This window comes from Callorhinus ursinus, unplaced genomic scaffold (genome assembly GCF_003265705.2).
Source record: "Callorhinus ursinus isolate GAN/ISIS: 27379988/994484 unplaced genomic scaffold, GSC_fseal_2.0 scaffold38, whole genome shotgun sequence".
NCBI lineage: Eukaryota > Metazoa > Chordata > Mammalia > Carnivora > Otariidae > Callorhinus > Callorhinus ursinus.
Genome location: NW_027397100.1, coordinates 532,373 through 549,087, shown reverse-complemented (window position 1 = coordinate 549,087; position 16,715 = coordinate 532,373). Strand labels below are relative to the sequence as shown.

Here is a 16,715-nt window from a genome sequence, read left to right as displayed (position 1 = left end):
GGAAGCCTGCTTCTCCCTCTCCCACTCCCCCTGCTTGTGTTCCTGCTCTCGCTCTCTGTCAAATAAATAGATAAAATCTTAAAAAAAAAAAAAAAATGCCATGGAAAGGGGGCGCCTGGGTGGCTCAGTCGGTCAGGCGTCTGACTCGGTTTCAGTTCAGGTTATGATCATAGGGTCATGAAATCGAGCTCCGAGCCATGCTCCATGCTCAACAGGGAGTCGGCTTGGGGATTCTCTCTCCATCTCCCTTTGCCCTTCCCCCTACTCGTGTGCTCTCTAATAAATAAATCTTTAAAAATAAATAGACGGGCCCCTGGGTGGCTCAGTCGTTAAGCGTCTGCCTTCAGCTTGGGTCATGATCCCAGGGTCCTGAGATTGAGCCCCCCATCGGGCTCCCTGCTCTGTGGGAAGCCTGCTTCTCCCTCTCCCATTCCCCCTGCTTGTGTTCCCTCTTTCACGCTGTCTCTCTCTCTGTCAAATAAATAAATAAAATATTTAAAAAATAAAATAAACTAAAAATAGACAGACAGCTAGCTAGCTAACTGCCATGGGAAGGAAGCAACTGAAAATAAGACATCTGTCTACAAGAGGACAGGGAGGGAAAGGCCAGAGCAGCTATGGGGAGGTTTGAAGGCCGGGGGGCTGGAAGGGGGAGGGCAGGGGGGCAGCGCCTGGCTGTGTTCCTCTGAAGGAACAGGCAAGGCCACGGGCTGCCAGCGACGGCGCAGGGCAAGCCGGGAGGTCTGCAACACAGCAGAGAACTTGGGAAGCTGCCCTTGTGGCGAGTGGGTACAGAGGCTGCTATGCAACGGATCTGGTCAGACGAGCAGGCCGATGAAAACGTCTGCTTCTCAGGTTAGTGGTCAAGATGTGTGCGTGCATGGTGGAATGAGCGTGTCCTCCTGCGCAACCTTCTCCGGCCGACCTCTGACGCTTGGGGACAGGCGAGTAAAGGAGGGATGGCTGGGGTCTATCCAAGGTAGGGTTCTGCCAAATGGACATACTGAGAAAACCAGAAGCCAAGGGAGGCTGGGTTACATGAGCAAGGGTGCTGCTGGAATGAGCCATGGAAATGAAGCTGGGGAAGGAGGAAGGAAGGAAGAAAGTGAAGAAAGAAAAGAAGTAGGTCTGGAAGTGGGGGCGGAGGGTGGGGGCCACATCCACAGCCCCGACGTTCCCCAGACATCAGCGCCTTATTAGTTGAGCCATCCAAAACTGCCGACATTCAACCATTTGTGACTTACAATGTCATACGGGTCAACCTAAGTACTCCCAGCACCGTGGGTGAGACCATGTCTGGAGCCCGAGAAATCTGGACTGAAGTCCTGGCTCTGATCATCACTCACGGGGTTACTCGTGCATGTGACCTGACTTCTCACGGCCTCAACATCCTCATCTGCATAATGGAAATAGTAACTTCTCTCACAGAAGCCGGGAATAAGCGCGCTAAGGTTTCCAACTGCTTCATGCTCTTCCGTAAGCATCAATTAAGCACTCTTCTGACCTCCCCTGGAGTCATCTGCCTAGTTCACCCCTAAATCCCCAGCCCTAGCCAGGACCTGGCCCCAGAGACACTCGACGAATTCTGATGCACCTCTAATCATCTACAAATGGCCAAGTGCCATGCATCCTCCTAGAATCTCAAGTAGAATTCAGGATCCTACCCTCCCTCCTCCTCCCCCGTCCTGTCACCAGACTCCTCAGGGATTATTCTCTATTCTCTGCTGCCACCCACCCAGTACCAAGTCACCAGCACCTTCTGGGGCTTCTGGCCTCCTCTCTCCAATGTGAAACTTCCTTTCCACCCACTTGGGACACCTGTGTGCTCCAGGTCAGGGGTCCGCCAACGATGGCCCACGGGCCGAATCCAACCCAATGGAAAAAGATTAGAAAATACAGATTTTCCTTGGACCACAGCCACTTGTGTGTAACTCAGGTACCGTACGTATGATGCATGTCTGCTTTCATCCTACAACAGCAGAGCTCAACAGCTGTGATGCAGACCAGAGGGCCTGCAAAGTCTAAGGTATTCACTCCGTTGACCCTTTACGGAAAGTCGGCCAGCCCCTGGGCTGGGTAATACCTCAGACATGGAATGTGATCATCCCCCAACCATGTTCCTGCACACAGTCCTCCTCATGCCAGCAGATTCGGTACAGCAATGTCCCCAGTGCCGCTCTGAGCCCTCTCCCCTGCTCCAAAACCCCAACAAGGGGGGGCAAGCCTCCCCCCCCCACCACCCCGTCAGAAGCGATGCTTCCCCACCCTGGCCTCTCTCCCATCACCTTCACAATTCGGAAACAGCCACAGTCCTCCTAACATACTGCTTATTCCATGTTTTTATTTTAAGCTCATTTTAAAATTAAAAAACAAACTTTATATCACTATCTACATCATTAACAGAAAATCAGTAACACGTGCCACAGACAGGGCAACTCTACAAATAAACATAATGAAACCAAACTGCAGTATGAACGTCTAGACAGATGCCAAGTCTGCTCTGTCTTTGTTAAAAGGAGAAACTAGAAAATATCAAAGAGGTGCAAAAGGCATCTTAGCACTAAACTGAACTGTTCTCGGGGATTCAGTCAGGGGACTGGAGGGAAGGGAGCAGGGTACGACTTTTTCAACAGGCAGTTCAATCAGATTTAATCCCAAGTTCACCTTCTCCCTAACGTCGGCTTGTGCCACTCCCTTTTACCGCCTCCCTCGATCTGAATCCCACTCCCCAGCCCCTCCGGGAAATCTTCCCCAGCTACAGATGCTAACAACATCACTTCCTCCTCAGTGCACTGAATATATAGAAGGGAAGTAACATGTTTAGTTATCAGCTAAAGAGAATCATCCAGCAGACAGAAAGATCCTGGAGCTAAGGGACCCTGAATTATGCAAATTGTCCTCGATGGGGGCACCTTCTGGGAACCCTCTGGAATCACCCAAAACTGGTTTAGGAGGGGATAGGAAAATGACCCTTCGGGCTAGAATGGAGGACAGCTCAAACCCCACAGAAGAGAAAACCTAAAAACTTAGCCCCAGAAAATACCCCAAAACAGCCTACCAGGTCATTCCCCAAGAAGAAAGATTTCTACAGAAAGATCACCCAACTCAAAATTTTCTTTTCTCTAAAGGCTCACGTGCCCTCTCATGTGGGCGTTGGGACCTCAGGAAAAGAGTTCCAGATGGTTTCACTCACTGTGGTCATTTCCCTGAGGGCAGAAGAACTGCCCGACCTAACATGCACACCTTCTACCCCACCCCAGGTCAGCAACAGAACCCTCCTTTCGAATGAACTTTTATGCGGAACCCCAATAAACAAAACAAACCCAGGGAAAAACTGATCAGTTTGGAGAGGTGCCTGAAAGCTGCCTTGCCCGGCCACTCCCTCACCCCCCAGTGACCTGCCCAGGGCACCCCCAAAGATCCCTAAGGATCCACAGTGGATGGAAAACCACTGCCATAAACCCTTAAAAGTTCTCCCTGAGAAAATGGCTTCCCCTCTGCCCGGGAGGAGTTGTGAGAGCACCGTTCACCCACCAGGGGGCAACATACCAGAGCCTTGGTTGGAGCCTAAGAGAATGGAGGAGGGCGTCTCCCTGGAGCCAGAAAGGTCGAGGGTCTAAAAATACAAAAAGAGAGAGATGGACACAAGGCACGGGGGCCAATGTAGCCCCCCAGGGAAGCCTAGGGATCCATGGGGGTGGAGGCCAGGTCAGCGGGGGTGGCCCTACACCTGTGCTCCGTCTCCCAGAATGAACAGGCTGGAACCCAGTAACAGGGTGGCCCCTTACTCAACTCTACAGCCTTAGCTTCTAGAACATTCACTGTTTCCTCAACTTCCTCCACTGACATACCTACCCTCCAGAGTTTTGCCCACATCCAAAGAGGAGGTATATTCCTTCAAAAGGATTCTCCAGCTCACGTTTATTTCACATTAACCACTTACCAGGCAATATTATCAATGAAATCAAAGGGTTTGGATGGATGGCATAAGGACTTACTCTCTTCTTAATACACATTGAAATACATAATGACTACAAATGTAAAACATTATCAATGTGCCACCGAAAATAACTTCTGCATACAATCCCTGTGACATACACCACACACTGGGAACTAGGAGGTGCCACCTTCGCTTTCCAATACGGCAGCTACTAGCTTGATGTGACTATTTATATTTAAATTAATTAAAATTGAAATTGAGAGTGCGAGTCTTTGCTCTCACCAGCCAGGGTGTGAGCGCTCAGCAGCCACATGATGCTAGTGGATGCCATGCTGGGCAGAGCAGACACAGAACGTTATCGTCATCACAGAAGGTTCTACTGGACCACAGTGTTGTAGACTTTGAGAGTCCCCGGAGAGCAGCTGCCAAGGCACACAAACGTCCACTCGGGCTCCACGTCCCTCCGGCCTGGCCCACATGCCCACTGGTGAAAAGCAGCTAAGACTATCACCCCCAGCAGCAGGCTGCCTTGACCACCTTGCAGACAAAACCTCCTACCCACATGGGACTTGCAGAGGTGGCAGGCATGGGGACCGGTGCTGAGACTCCGTGTGGCCCGAAGTGTTGGCATCACTGGCCAAAGGCGAGCGGCTACTCACCGACCCGCTGTCCTTGCTTTTCTCTGCCGACGTCTCCTTGTCTTTCGAGGTGCTGGCTGTTTCTGGAGGGGCTGCCTGTGTGCTGGAAGAGCCCCCCTGTGATGACTTGTTTAGCGTTTCTGCGCTCACCTCGGCATCTGCTTCCTGCTGAGGAGCCGTAGCTGGGGGGAAAGGGAGAGAGAAGCCACGTATGAGCCGAGCGCCACGGCTTCCAGAACGGCAGGAAGCCCCTCTCTGCACCAAGCCCAGAACAACGCTGACCCACCCACCATCTGTAACAGAGGCAGCTGCTGCACAGTCCCGCCCAAGGGCTTTTCCAGTTTTCTAGAAGCCGAAATTCCAGACGTAGTGTGAAAATAGGTTAATTTTTAACAGTTTATTAATTCAAGTTTTATGAAGTCACTGTGGAGACGAAAGCATGGTGGGAGAGCAGATGAAGCCCATCAGCAGAGCCAGCCTGTCACCACTGATCTAGAATTACTCATTCCATAATTTCTCATTTTAGTCCTATTTTAGCCCCGGGCACTTGCTTCCTTCCAAAGCAAGGCAGGGAAATTCACGTGAAAAACAACATGGTGTCTACGGCAGAGAGTTTCTAGAGAAGGTAGAAGCTTGGAGCGTCTGAGAGGAAGTTCTGAAAGATGGACATTATAATGCCGCAAACAAAGGAACACGCAAGGACATTTTAGCCATCTTGTAACAGTGACAACAAAAGGGTCGTCAGACACATTCCAGAACTTAAGAGGAGAATTTAACTCCCCTGCAGGAAGAAATTTAAAGTAGCCATTAAGAAGACATCTCCCTAAAGGTAAAAGGACCCAGCAATGGATGGTTCAATATTGCCTTTTTTAAAATAACGAAATAACAGAAGATCTGTCTAGAGTAGGAGTTGGCATACTAGCACCTCCTATTTTTGTCAATAAAGTTTTATTGGAACACGGCCACGCCTACCACATACATATTGTCTAGGACTGCGTTCTCTCCAAATCACAATAGAGCAGTTGCAACAAACCACATGGCCCACAAATCCAGAAATATTTACTCTGTGGACCTTTCATAGGAAACGTTTGCCAACCTCTGGCCTTGGGAGTGCTTCTCGATCCTGGTCACTCACATGTCACCTTCAAAAAGTTCGCCAGTCTAACAGACACACTACCTTACTTTTTTTTCTTTTTTTAAGATTTTATGTATTTATTTGACAGAGAGAGACACAGCGAGAGAGGGAACACAAGCAGGGGGAGTGGGAGAGGGAGAAGCAGGCCTCCCGCGGAGCAAGGAGCCCGATGTGGGGCTCGATCCCAGGACCCTGGGATCATGACCTGAGCCGAAGGCAGACGCTTCACAACTGAGCCACCCAGGCGCCCCCAGACACACTACCTTATTAACTATAGCATTTTTAATTAAATGAATTATTTTTTTTTTTAAGATTTATTTGACAGAAGATACATAGTGAGAGAGGGAACACAAGCAGGGGGAGTGGGAGAGGGAGAAGCAGGCTTCCCGCTGAGCAGGGAGCCTGATGCGGGGCTCGATCCCAGGACCCTGGATCATGACCTGAGCTGAAGGCAGACAATTAACTGATTGAGCCACCCAGGCGCCCCAAGTGTCCAACTCTTGATTTCAACTCAGGTCATGATCTCAGGGCCATGAGATCGAGCCCCGAACTGGGCTTTGCGCTGAGCGGAACCTGCTTGAGATTCTCTCTCTCCCGGGGCGCCTGGGTGGCTCAGTTGTTAAGCGTCTGCATTCGGCTCAGGTCATGACCCCGGAGTCCTGGGATCGAGTCCCGCATCGGGCTCCCTGCTCCGCATCAGGCTCCCTGCTCCGAGGGAAGCCTGCTTCTCCCTCTTCCACTCCCCCTGCTTGTGTTCCCTCTCTTGCTGTCTCTCTGTCAAATAAATAAAATCTTAAAAAAAAGATTCTCTCTCCCTCTGCCCCTTCCCCTGCTCACCCTCGCTCCCCCAAAAAAAAAGGAGGCTAAGCATATAAAGCTAGTATCTGTCAGAAATAAAAGCTAACTGGGCGCCTGGGTGGCTCAGATGGTTACGTGTCTGCCTTCGGCTCAGGTCATGATCCCAGGGTCCTGGGATCGAGTCCCGCATCGGGCTCCCTGCCCCTTGGGGAGCCTGCTTCTCCCTCTGCCTCCCTCCCTCTTTCTCCCTCTCTGTCTCTCACGAGTAAATAAATAAAATCTTAAAAAAAAGAAAGAAAGAAATGCTAACTGTAAAAACTAACATTGAAAATATTACTAATCAATTCTAGCCGGACAGTGTGTCCTGCTGGAGGCTCCTCGCCTGAGGGCTGCTTGTTCTGTGTTGGAAAGAGAGGACAAAGTATAGTTCCAAACCAACACTGCTTCCTTCACATGAGAATTGGGAATCCATGTTACTTAGAGTTAGGAGTCCAGTATTACTTTAAAAACAGGATTTCTCAACTTTAGTGCAATTGGCCATGTTGGGCCCGATCATTCTTCATCGAGGGGGGCCGTCCTGTGCATTACAGGATGCTTGGCGGGACAGCCCCGGCCTCTCCCCCCTGAATGTCAGCAGCGACCGCCTCGATTAGGACGACCACAACTGCCTGCAGTCACTGCCAGTGTCGTGGGGTGGGGACCAAAAATCACCCCGCTGAGAACCACTACGCCTCACACGAAGCTACACTCAGCCCAGTAACAGAGAGGAGGCCAAAAGTTCAAACAGCTGGGCCTCACGTGTTGGCTCGGTGTCTGCACGAGACTGGCAAGGGACAGGCCAACCGGGCCACACCAGTCTGCCCTGGGGGCCAGGGGGGAGCCGGACGCCCACCCCACCGGGGCCTGGGCCGGGCTGCACCCCGCGTGGCCATACCTGACTGGGTACAGGACTTCATGTGCTCGGGCCAGTGAGCCTGCTGGCAGGGGTAATCACAATAGCTGGTGTTCCAGCAGCAGTAGAAAATGGCCTCCTTCTTGCAGTTGGCGCACCACTGCTTCTTCTTGGTCTCGTCCACCGCCTGCTGCTTCTCCAGCTCCAACTGCTTCTTCACCTCAGCAATGAGCCGGTCCCGCTCCTGCTCCAGGCTCTGCCGCATCTCCGCCATAGTCAGCTCTGACAGGGGAGGAAGGAGGACACCAGCTTCATCACCAGTCCCCCGGCCCAGGGCAGGGAGCCTTTCACACCAGGTCAGAAAGGGAGTCCAGGATACGGGTTCCAACAGACACGGGTGCGGATCCTGGCTCAGAGGTGCCTCGGCTGTGTGAGCCCCAGGCGAGTAAGCTAGCCTGCCTACGCCCCAATACCTGCAGATAACCAGAGCCCCGCCGTGATTCTGCGGGAAGCCCTCAGAGAAATCTTCAAAGCGATTTCCACTAAGCTCACTTTGAATTTTATCAGTGTGTTTGCAACCAAACACTCAAAAGCACCCAGCATATACGTGCAGGTGCTGTCCTGACCACCTTGTATCAACTCGCTTCATCTTCACACTAACTCTGTGAGACAAGCTCTACTGTAATATCCCTTTCACGGATAAGGAAACTGAGGCACACGGCTAATAAGGACAGAGCTGGCCCTGGAACTCGGACACGCTTTCTATTTAGTGTGTTCAGTGGCAGTGGGTGAAATCTACCACACAGGATCTCGTGATGGATCATTATGGTTGATCAACCATCAAACCGCTCAGTCTGCTGATACTTCCTCCTGTCACTTGAGACAAGAAGTCCATGCACAGTTCACCTAGGGGTGACCTGCACGCCAACAGAAAAATAAAGGATCCTTCGATCGTCAGAATTCTCTCCCTGAAATCAAAACACACACACACACACACACACACACACACACACACACACACACACCCCCCCCCCCCCCCCCCCCCAAAACCACGAGTGGCTCAATCGGTGAAGCCTCCGACTCTTGATTTCGGCTCGGGTCATGAGCCCTGCATCAAGGCTCCATGCTGGGTGTGGAGTCTGCTTAGGGTTCGCTCTCCCTCTGCTCCTCCCCACCCTGGCTCTCTCACACACGTGCGATCTCTCGCTCTCTCAAAATTAATTAAAATTTTTAAAAGGCACCAAAAAGGAAATTAACCCCTTGCACTTGCGCCAGACACAGCCTCTCCGTCCCTCACCGCTGCCTTTAACGAAGAGCCTGCAGACCACGGCAAGTTCTGGCCAGCCTTCGTGTATTTTTTTTCAAACGTGCAGCCAATTATTTAAAAACAGAGAGATTCTGCATAAAAATAGATTCCTTGACTTTATTAGAGAAACAAGAAGCCACAACATCCAACTAAACTCCCTCCATGGCAACCCGCTAAGGGACAGAGGGCTAACTTCCCCGGTCGGCTTCCTAAGGATTTGCATTTGCAATGCATGATTTCAACACGCATCACCTGCGAGCAGGCGGGCACACCTGGGCCTGCCTCCCTAGCACTGGGGACCCGAGCCAGCATTTGGATTCTGGGGCTGACACTACATGATGGTCTGAAGGAAAATGCTCTACCTTTGCGGGGAAAGCCTTTAACAACATGGACACAATGGCAGGCCAAAACAGCACTCAGTCTGAACCAGGGAGCAACAAAGAAGCTTCCTCCACAGTGTGGGGCACAAAGGAGGTGTTCGAGACTTTGTTAAAATGCCCAATATTCAACAGGTAGAAGGAAACATCTAGAGCCACAGTGCTGGAGCCTGAATCCCAGCTGTCAGACTCCAACAAACTTCCTCAATGTGTCCATGCCTCACTTGCTTCACCTGAAAATGGGGATAGCAGAGCCCTTTCTCAGAAGGGTTTCCAGGGGAATTAAATTCAAAGTTAATTCAAGGAAAAGTACTTAAAACAGTTCCTGGCCCAAAGTCCAGAGTTCAGTACACGGAGTTACTGCTGTTGTTACTATTTAGCTACACATGTTGGGATCTTGAAGAGAAAAGAGGAGAATACTCCCTCACACCTGCTCTTACACCTGATTCGACTCTCCAGGATTCTGTGGTCTCCCCAGCACTGGGACATCCCCAGCCTACTGCAGACTCAATTCAAACCCTGGACCTGCGTCCAGAGCTGCATAGAAGCTCACACCCCAAAACCATCCTCAGTGCGGACCAATCCGCCGGGCCTCACCCAGGTTGTGTTTCATTTCAGAGAGCTCCTGCTGGTGCAGCCACTGCAGCTTGTCTATCTCGATCCTCAGCCTGCGAATCTGTAACGAGGGGGAGTGGGACTCTTAGAAGGCATGTCTGGGTGGCATTCACCAGCAGGGCTCAGAACTTGACCTCCAGCTGTAAGAGTCAATGCCACATGGTGGATCGAGGCGTAGGCAGCCTAGCTGCTGCAGTCCAGAGAGGTGGGCACCAGTGTGTTAACCCAAATTCAAGAGGAATTCTGTTTCCAAAAACAAATACAGTTGACCCTTGAACAACGTGCGGCGGGAGAGTGGTTAGGGGCGCTAGCACCCTCATGCAGTCAAAAATCTACATGTAACTTTTGACTTTCCAAAAACTTAATAGCCTACTCTTGACCAGGAAGCCTTACCAAAAACATAAGCAGTTGATGAACACATACATTCTGTGTATTAGATACTGTATCCGTACAATTAGGTAAGCTTAAGACAATGTTAAGAAAATCACAAGAAAGAGAAAATGCATTTTACAGTACTGCACTGGAAAAAATCCACATATAATAGATGAGCACAGTTCAAACCCATTTTTCAAGGGCCAACGATACAAGCAGTCCATCTTTTCCAAGAAATACTGGCTCCAGGAAAAGCCACTTCAAGTAAAAACAAGCAGGGGGCGGGGGGGAGGGGTCTGGCTGGCTCAGTTGCTAGAGCATGGCGACTCTTGATTTTGGGGTTGTCCCACACTGGGCAGAGAGTGTACTTTAAACATGAATGAATGAATTAAGTAAAAACAAGGACCAGATTTTCATAATAAATTAAAACATAAAAGGTTTGATTAGAACTTTGGTCTAAAAAAATGAAACTAGGGGCGCCTGGGTAGCTCAGTTGGTTAAGTATCTGCCTTCGGCTCAGGTCATGATCCCAGAGTCCTAGGATTGAGCCCCACGTCGGGCTCCCTGCTCAGTGGGGAGCCTGCTTCTCCCTCTCCCTCTGCTGTTCCCTTTGCTTGTGTTCGCTCTCTGTCAAATCAACAAATGAAACCTTTAAAAAAAAAGAAAGAAAGAAAGAAAGAAACTAAAACAAATAAAGATACTTAATCTCTTATCTAACATTTTAGGTGGGATCCACAGTCATTCACCTGAAATTCCAAAGTCTAAAGTCTCTGGAAACCAAAGGGTATTATTGGAGGAAGGAGTTAAGTGTTGCAGGAAAGTCATTTGGAGGGAAAAAAATAACTTGACCTGAACTGCTATGGGGCTATTTACAGAGTTTGAGAACCACAGTGCTTCCCTACAATGGCAATGTTGCCCTCCCAGCTCCCTCCAGGACACTGCAATGTCTGAAGACATCCAGGATGTCACAACTGAGGGGTGCTACTGCCGACAGGAGGCAGAAGCCAAGGTGCTGCTGAACAGCCTATGATGGACAGGGCAGCCCCCATAACAGGGAATTATCTGGCACAAAAGTCAGCAGTGCTGAGGTTGAGAAACCCTGATTTATCCCACAAGGTGTGGACAAGCATATTTCACAGCAGAAATGTTGGGGGCGGGGGTGCATATTGCCTCTTTAAATTCTGAAAATTTCTGGCACACATCTGGACCCCAAGGTTTCAAGTGAGACATTATGGATCTGTTTTTCCAACCACAGGCCAATTCTTAAATCAAACAAAAAAACAATGAAGTATTTGGGGAGAGGGGTGTTTTTCTAAGTCAACATCATCCCTTCTTGTTTGTGACATCCTTGGCTCAATCACAAAGAGGGTCACATGAGCAAAAAATCTCAGGGGACTCACTGATTCCTCTCAGGACCTCTCTCAAAGCTTTATATTCACATCGTTCTCCATCAAAAGCCTATTAGGACACCTTCCCAGAGATTTTCTCTTCTTCTGAGGGGCATCCTAACCCTGCCAGGCCCTCATAGGTCAATAGCTTGTGTGGAATTTCCCGGTCTCCAACGCCACTTTGAATGACCTCAAGAAACCCTGCCACTCATCATTTCACCTGGTAACCCCTCTGCATCTGGCTCATAGTGAATTAGCCTAAGGAAGGAAGTTCAAGGAGGTCTATTTTTATAAAGGGTCACTTATAAGTGGACAATTTAATGTCTTAACCACTCCATTCCCTAGGCAACCACATGATTGTGGAGGCTCTCAGGACACGAATTCTTAGACAACAATAATCACTTGGATAAAAAAGTCCACATTTACAGAGAGCCAAGAGACAATTACACATGGGGCCAAAGGAACAGACCAGGGGGTGAACTCAGGCTCCAGTGTGGGCTGTCCTCTGATCACACAAAGCAGGGTGTGTCCCCATAGAGCCAGCCTTCTGGCTAAATGAAGAAGTACCCTCCCCAACAACCACAATCGGCAGAGCACCCTGGAGGGACTTCCAGAGCAATCTGCTTCCTGGCACCATTTTACAGCAGCCCATAAAACATTCTCAGCAAGTAAGGAATTATGTGTCATCTCTGACCTCGGCTATTGTGCTTCCCGTAGTGTTTTTAGAAAGATCATTATAGATCTCTGTCATCGTTCCTTTTATTGCATCCATCATCTGAAAGATAAAAACAGAAACAAGTTGGGTGATCACTTCCCTGAGGCTTTTCAAGAGGACAGACATCTAAAATCTAACATAAAGCAGGGGTTCTCAACAGGGGGCTATTCTGCCCCTCACAGGACATTTGGCATTTGTGGCTGTCGTGGCGGAAGCAGCAGGGGAGCAGGGGGAAGATGGCATCTACTGGGTGAAGGCCAAGGATGAGCTAAATTCCCTACAGCGCACAGAACAGCCACCACAACAAAGACTTCTCCAGGCCAATATGTCACCGGTGCTGAGGTTGAGGAACTGGTATAAACCAGGGGAGTAATGAATCACCTACAAATAAAGCTAGTTTCTGTAGCCACAGGCTCATCTGGAGGGTCAGGGCATTCATTCACTGCCTCTCCAGTTTGCTTCCCCTCTTCCTTTGCTTTAAGAATCTGAGCCCTGACGGCATCAGCAAGTTTGTGGCATCAGCTCAGGTCCCCGCAGCAAGCACCTAGTTATCTACTGACTGAATAGTGTCTGCAGGATGATTTCTCTCCTGCCTCCCACTTGCTGGCTGATCCCACGCCCGTATCACAGGAGAAAGAGGAGGGGACAGGAGACCAAACGAGGCCTCTAAGCATGGCCTGGTCACTGCCAAGTCTCCACTGTGTTTTGCGGTTTGCTCCAATCCAGCGAGAAGGCAAGACACAGACCACCCCTGTCTCTGACGCCCGAGATTTGCTCCCATCATCATCACCCTCTCTCTGAGCCGTGGTTCCTCCATACAGAAAACAAGGATAACTGCAGTACCCCAGGTAGGGTGTGCTCAAAGGCTGCGTGAGAAAGCCGTGTGAAGAGTGAAGACTGTGGTCCAGGGCAGGTGTTCAGAAATACCTGTTTATCTTATCTCTACAGAAAAAAAATTCACACGAGGTTTAACTATGAAACTGCCAACCCCCAAAAATAGTAACCCCCAAATTCACCCCAAAGTGGGAAGAAAATGAATACGATGTCTGGAGATTTCCACTCCTAATTTGTTTCGGGGGCCACACATGGACGCTGCCAGAGAAAAACACTTTGTGTTTCATGCAGTCGCTCTGCATAGGCTTTCCTGCCCCGCTGCACCAACCATGTCAATTTAAAGTATTAAAACTAAATGGCTTTACAAGAAAACTTTAGAAAGCGGATGAAATTCAATACATTACTAATGCAATGGCTACATTCCATTTTAAAGAAATCATGGATTTGTGATTTGTGGACGGACTTTCACTCTTTCTTCCAAATATAGCAAAGGACGCAACATTACTAAAGAGCACCCTTCTGCCAAAACACACAAATCTGGGTCTTCGACTCCGGGTCACCTTGGAGACAGGAAAGTTCATCAGCTCCAAAAATATTTCACTGTGTTCATTTTCTTAACTGTAAAGACAATATCTATGAAGAAGTTCATCCCTCAATTTTGCTGTAAGAGCAAAAGGGGCAGCCAAAGGTAATGGAATAAAACTAATGCAAGAGCTCAGAAAATGGAATAAAACTAAATGCAATGGAGCTCACTCAGCGGGCATCAGTTTCCCCATCTGTAAATAGGCGGCTTGCACCAAATCAATGGAAGGTGGTATAAGGCTGGACTACAAGCAGAACAAGAGACTATTTAGACAATACCAGACACCTTCGTCAATCAGTAATGAAAACATGACCCCCCCTTTCCATTCTCCTGTAACTCTGCACATCCCATTAGGAAGAAAGTCTCAGTTCAGTGCCAGTATGTACCAAACACTTATATGACAATCTCTCTTTTTAACCAAAGGAACAAAGACTTGGGCTTCAAGTCATGACAAGGAAGGTGATCTGACAATGTTAAGCTCAATTTTATTTTAGTTCTTCAACGAAGTCAATTTAAATAAAGTTAAATTTAGCTTAAATAAAAATATTATATCAATAACTCACTGGTGGACAGGTAAGACTAAAATCTTGCGAATGGCCATAAATGACTACACCTTGAATCCTGGCTGTTCTGACACTCAGTGACTCTCTAACAATCCATGCATTTTATTCAAAAGGGGGACAGACATAGTAAATGAGAGACAAAGTCATCCCCGAGACCAGTTCTGATTTTAGCTGGGGTGAGGGGGACACTGGGGAAGCAGGGGGATGTTAGGTAGGGTTGCTTAAAAAAGCCAAGTGCAAGAACAATGAGTTCATGGACACTGAACATCCGTCCAACATAATAATGCAACTCTTTATTAAAAGACTTCAAGAATTCAAGATCCAACTATTCCCAAACACTGTCACCCACTCTTTCTATAAACCTGAATAATTTACTCATCACTAATTAGTAATGTACTCATTTGCGAAGAGTAAATTATTACTACTGCTTGCTTAGTCATATACTAAATACTCTTCCAAGGTTATTACTCATTAACTACTATTAATAGCCACTGAGAGTAACAAGCCTGGTGAAGAGGCGTCAGGCACCCAAATGCATTCACTCGACAGCTCTGTGTCGACACCTACTGTGTGCTGGGCACATTTCTAGGCCCTGGAGGTAAGCCAAACAGACAAGATACTGCTCTCGCGGAGCTGACAGCCTGTGGTTATTCTGCTATGAAGCAGCATGTTGCATGGACACGCACAAAAACGCCAGAGCACTCTCACGGGACGGTGAGAAGAGCTGCAGGATGTATCCACCTGAATTCAACAATGAGCACAGAAACACCTGGCAAATTCAGAGAAAGAGGCTGCAGGAGAGAACACCCACAAATGAACCCACCAAGGGGATTCCGGCCACCATGCCCCCTGAGGGTGGGCGCGTCGGGAGGGAGGCCACTACTCCCTAGCCCATCTTGGTTCCTAGAAAGACCTACATGTGAGCGTCGTACCTTACACATCTCATGCTTACGATTCCGTCCCCTTGTTCCACGTGGCTTCTAGATGCAAACCAACCCCTGGGTCTGTTAGTTATTAACTGACGGAACAGTAACCTGTTCCAGCGCTTAAGGAAACCATCTCGATGAGTGCCCTGAATTCTGAAGGGTAATTCTGACGCCATGTCACCTTTCTGCTGTATACTGACTTTAGCATCAAAGCCCTCAGAATAAGATGCAGTGCATTCTAGATTTCTCTGCTTGGATCCAACCTTAGACCCAAATGGAAGAATGTGGGCTTGGAGAGCCTCAAGAAAAACAGGGTCTCCCCTCTGAAGCACCCTGGAAAGCCTGCAAGGTCAAGACCCTTCTGGCTCCCGTCAGGAAGTGGGTCCTCTGAGCCCCCACCCCCACCCTCGGGTGCTACTGGCACTCACTTTGCTAGTGTACTTGGCAATGTCTGCAGCGACGTCAGCAGAAGCGGTGGCGATGGGCAGGTCTGCGCTGACTGAGGATGCAAGGGTGCTCGTGGACCCTGAGCTGGTGACCAGGGGCGACGACTGAGTGCTGGTCACCAGGGTGATGGTAGAGGTGGATGGGCTCTGCGTGATCTCCTTCTGCTGCACAGCTGGGAAAGCAAAGCGTCCTGGTCACCCCACTGTCATGGGAAAGGCCCGACCCAGCACAAAGCTGTGCAGAGGGAGTGAAGTCCCTGACATACACCCTTTGAGCGTGTCTACGTTCAAGTGACAGACATTCTCCCCTTGACCAGACTCTGGCCAGGACCCTCTCAGCCTCTTCTGGGATGACGCCTCAAGCTTGGCCTGTAAAGCCTTGTGTAAACACTAACCTGGTTTCTGACAGCTCAAGGCCGCACCCCTAGGATGACCCCAGACCCCCCCTAAAAGTGCCTACCTGAGACAACAAGGCTGCCAAATGAATTTACTATTTGTTCCAGCCAATACCCTTTGGCCCCGGTCTCCCAGTCTCTATGGGAGGATAGGAGCCTAACTTCAAGAAGCATCAGTTAGCAACCCCACGTGGGTTTCACATGAACCAACCCCCCACTTCCCATTTTTTGTAAAATTTCATGTCCCTGACTCTACTGGAGTGCCCACTCAGCCCCTTCCCTACCCCCCCACTTTAAAACACCCAGTCAACTCTGTAGAAATTGGGACTGACGTCAGTTCATGCTGGACTTTTTTCTCCCTATCATAGTAACATATACTGATTAAAACCAGTCCTTACCACTTTCACTAGTATCCAGCTTTGTTTGTCTTTGACCTAAGACAGTCTGGAAACTGAGAATCATACCATCAATGGGTCTCTTCTTGACAGCACCTACGTTCCCCTGGGGAAGCTCATAATTCTTACGGGGTACAGCCACAGAAAAAACTGGAACTCGTCATCCCAATCTCAAATATCCTAGATTCACTCCCGCCCCACTAGCTCTTTAAATTCCAAGAGCACTCCAGCTGCACTCCCACCGCGCCTGACCAATCTGTCAGTCCTCCTTCCCACAGTCTTCCGGGGGTTCTTTGGGGCTGTTCAAGACCTGGCTAACTTTCAACCCACAGCTGCAGCTCTTTACAGCTCTACTCACTAGGGCACACTCAGTATGTGAGAGTTTCAACCAAAGACC

At 49.3% G+C, this 16,715-nt stretch overlaps 1 protein-coding gene across 17 annotated transcripts in view; it reads right to left on the bottom strand.

Annotated features, from left to right (window-relative positions):
* Window positions 1-16,715, bottom strand: part of ZMYND8 (zinc finger MYND-type containing 8) — a 140,738-nt gene that overhangs the window by 6,002 nt on the left and 118,021 nt on the right. For 11 of the 17 annotated variants that reach the window (XM_073880304.1, XM_073880306.1, XM_073880310.1 and 8 more), the window contains 5 exons: window positions 15,511-15,701; window positions 12,156-12,236; window positions 9,684-9,762; window positions 7,446-7,685; window positions 4,600-4,760 (listed from right to left, as the gene is read on the bottom strand). In XM_073880304.1, the coding sequence (XP_073736405.1) occupies window positions 4,600-4,760; window positions 7,446-7,685; window positions 9,684-9,762; window positions 12,156-12,236; window positions 15,511-15,701 (752 nt within the window). Of the gene's footprint in view, window positions 1-3,549; window positions 3,617-4,599; window positions 4,761-7,445; window positions 7,686-9,683; window positions 9,763-12,155; window positions 12,237-15,510; window positions 15,702-16,715 lie in introns of all 17 variants that reach the window. The other 6 variants (XM_025875342.2, XM_025875347.2, XM_025875350.2 and 3 more) reach the window with 1 other exon arrangement.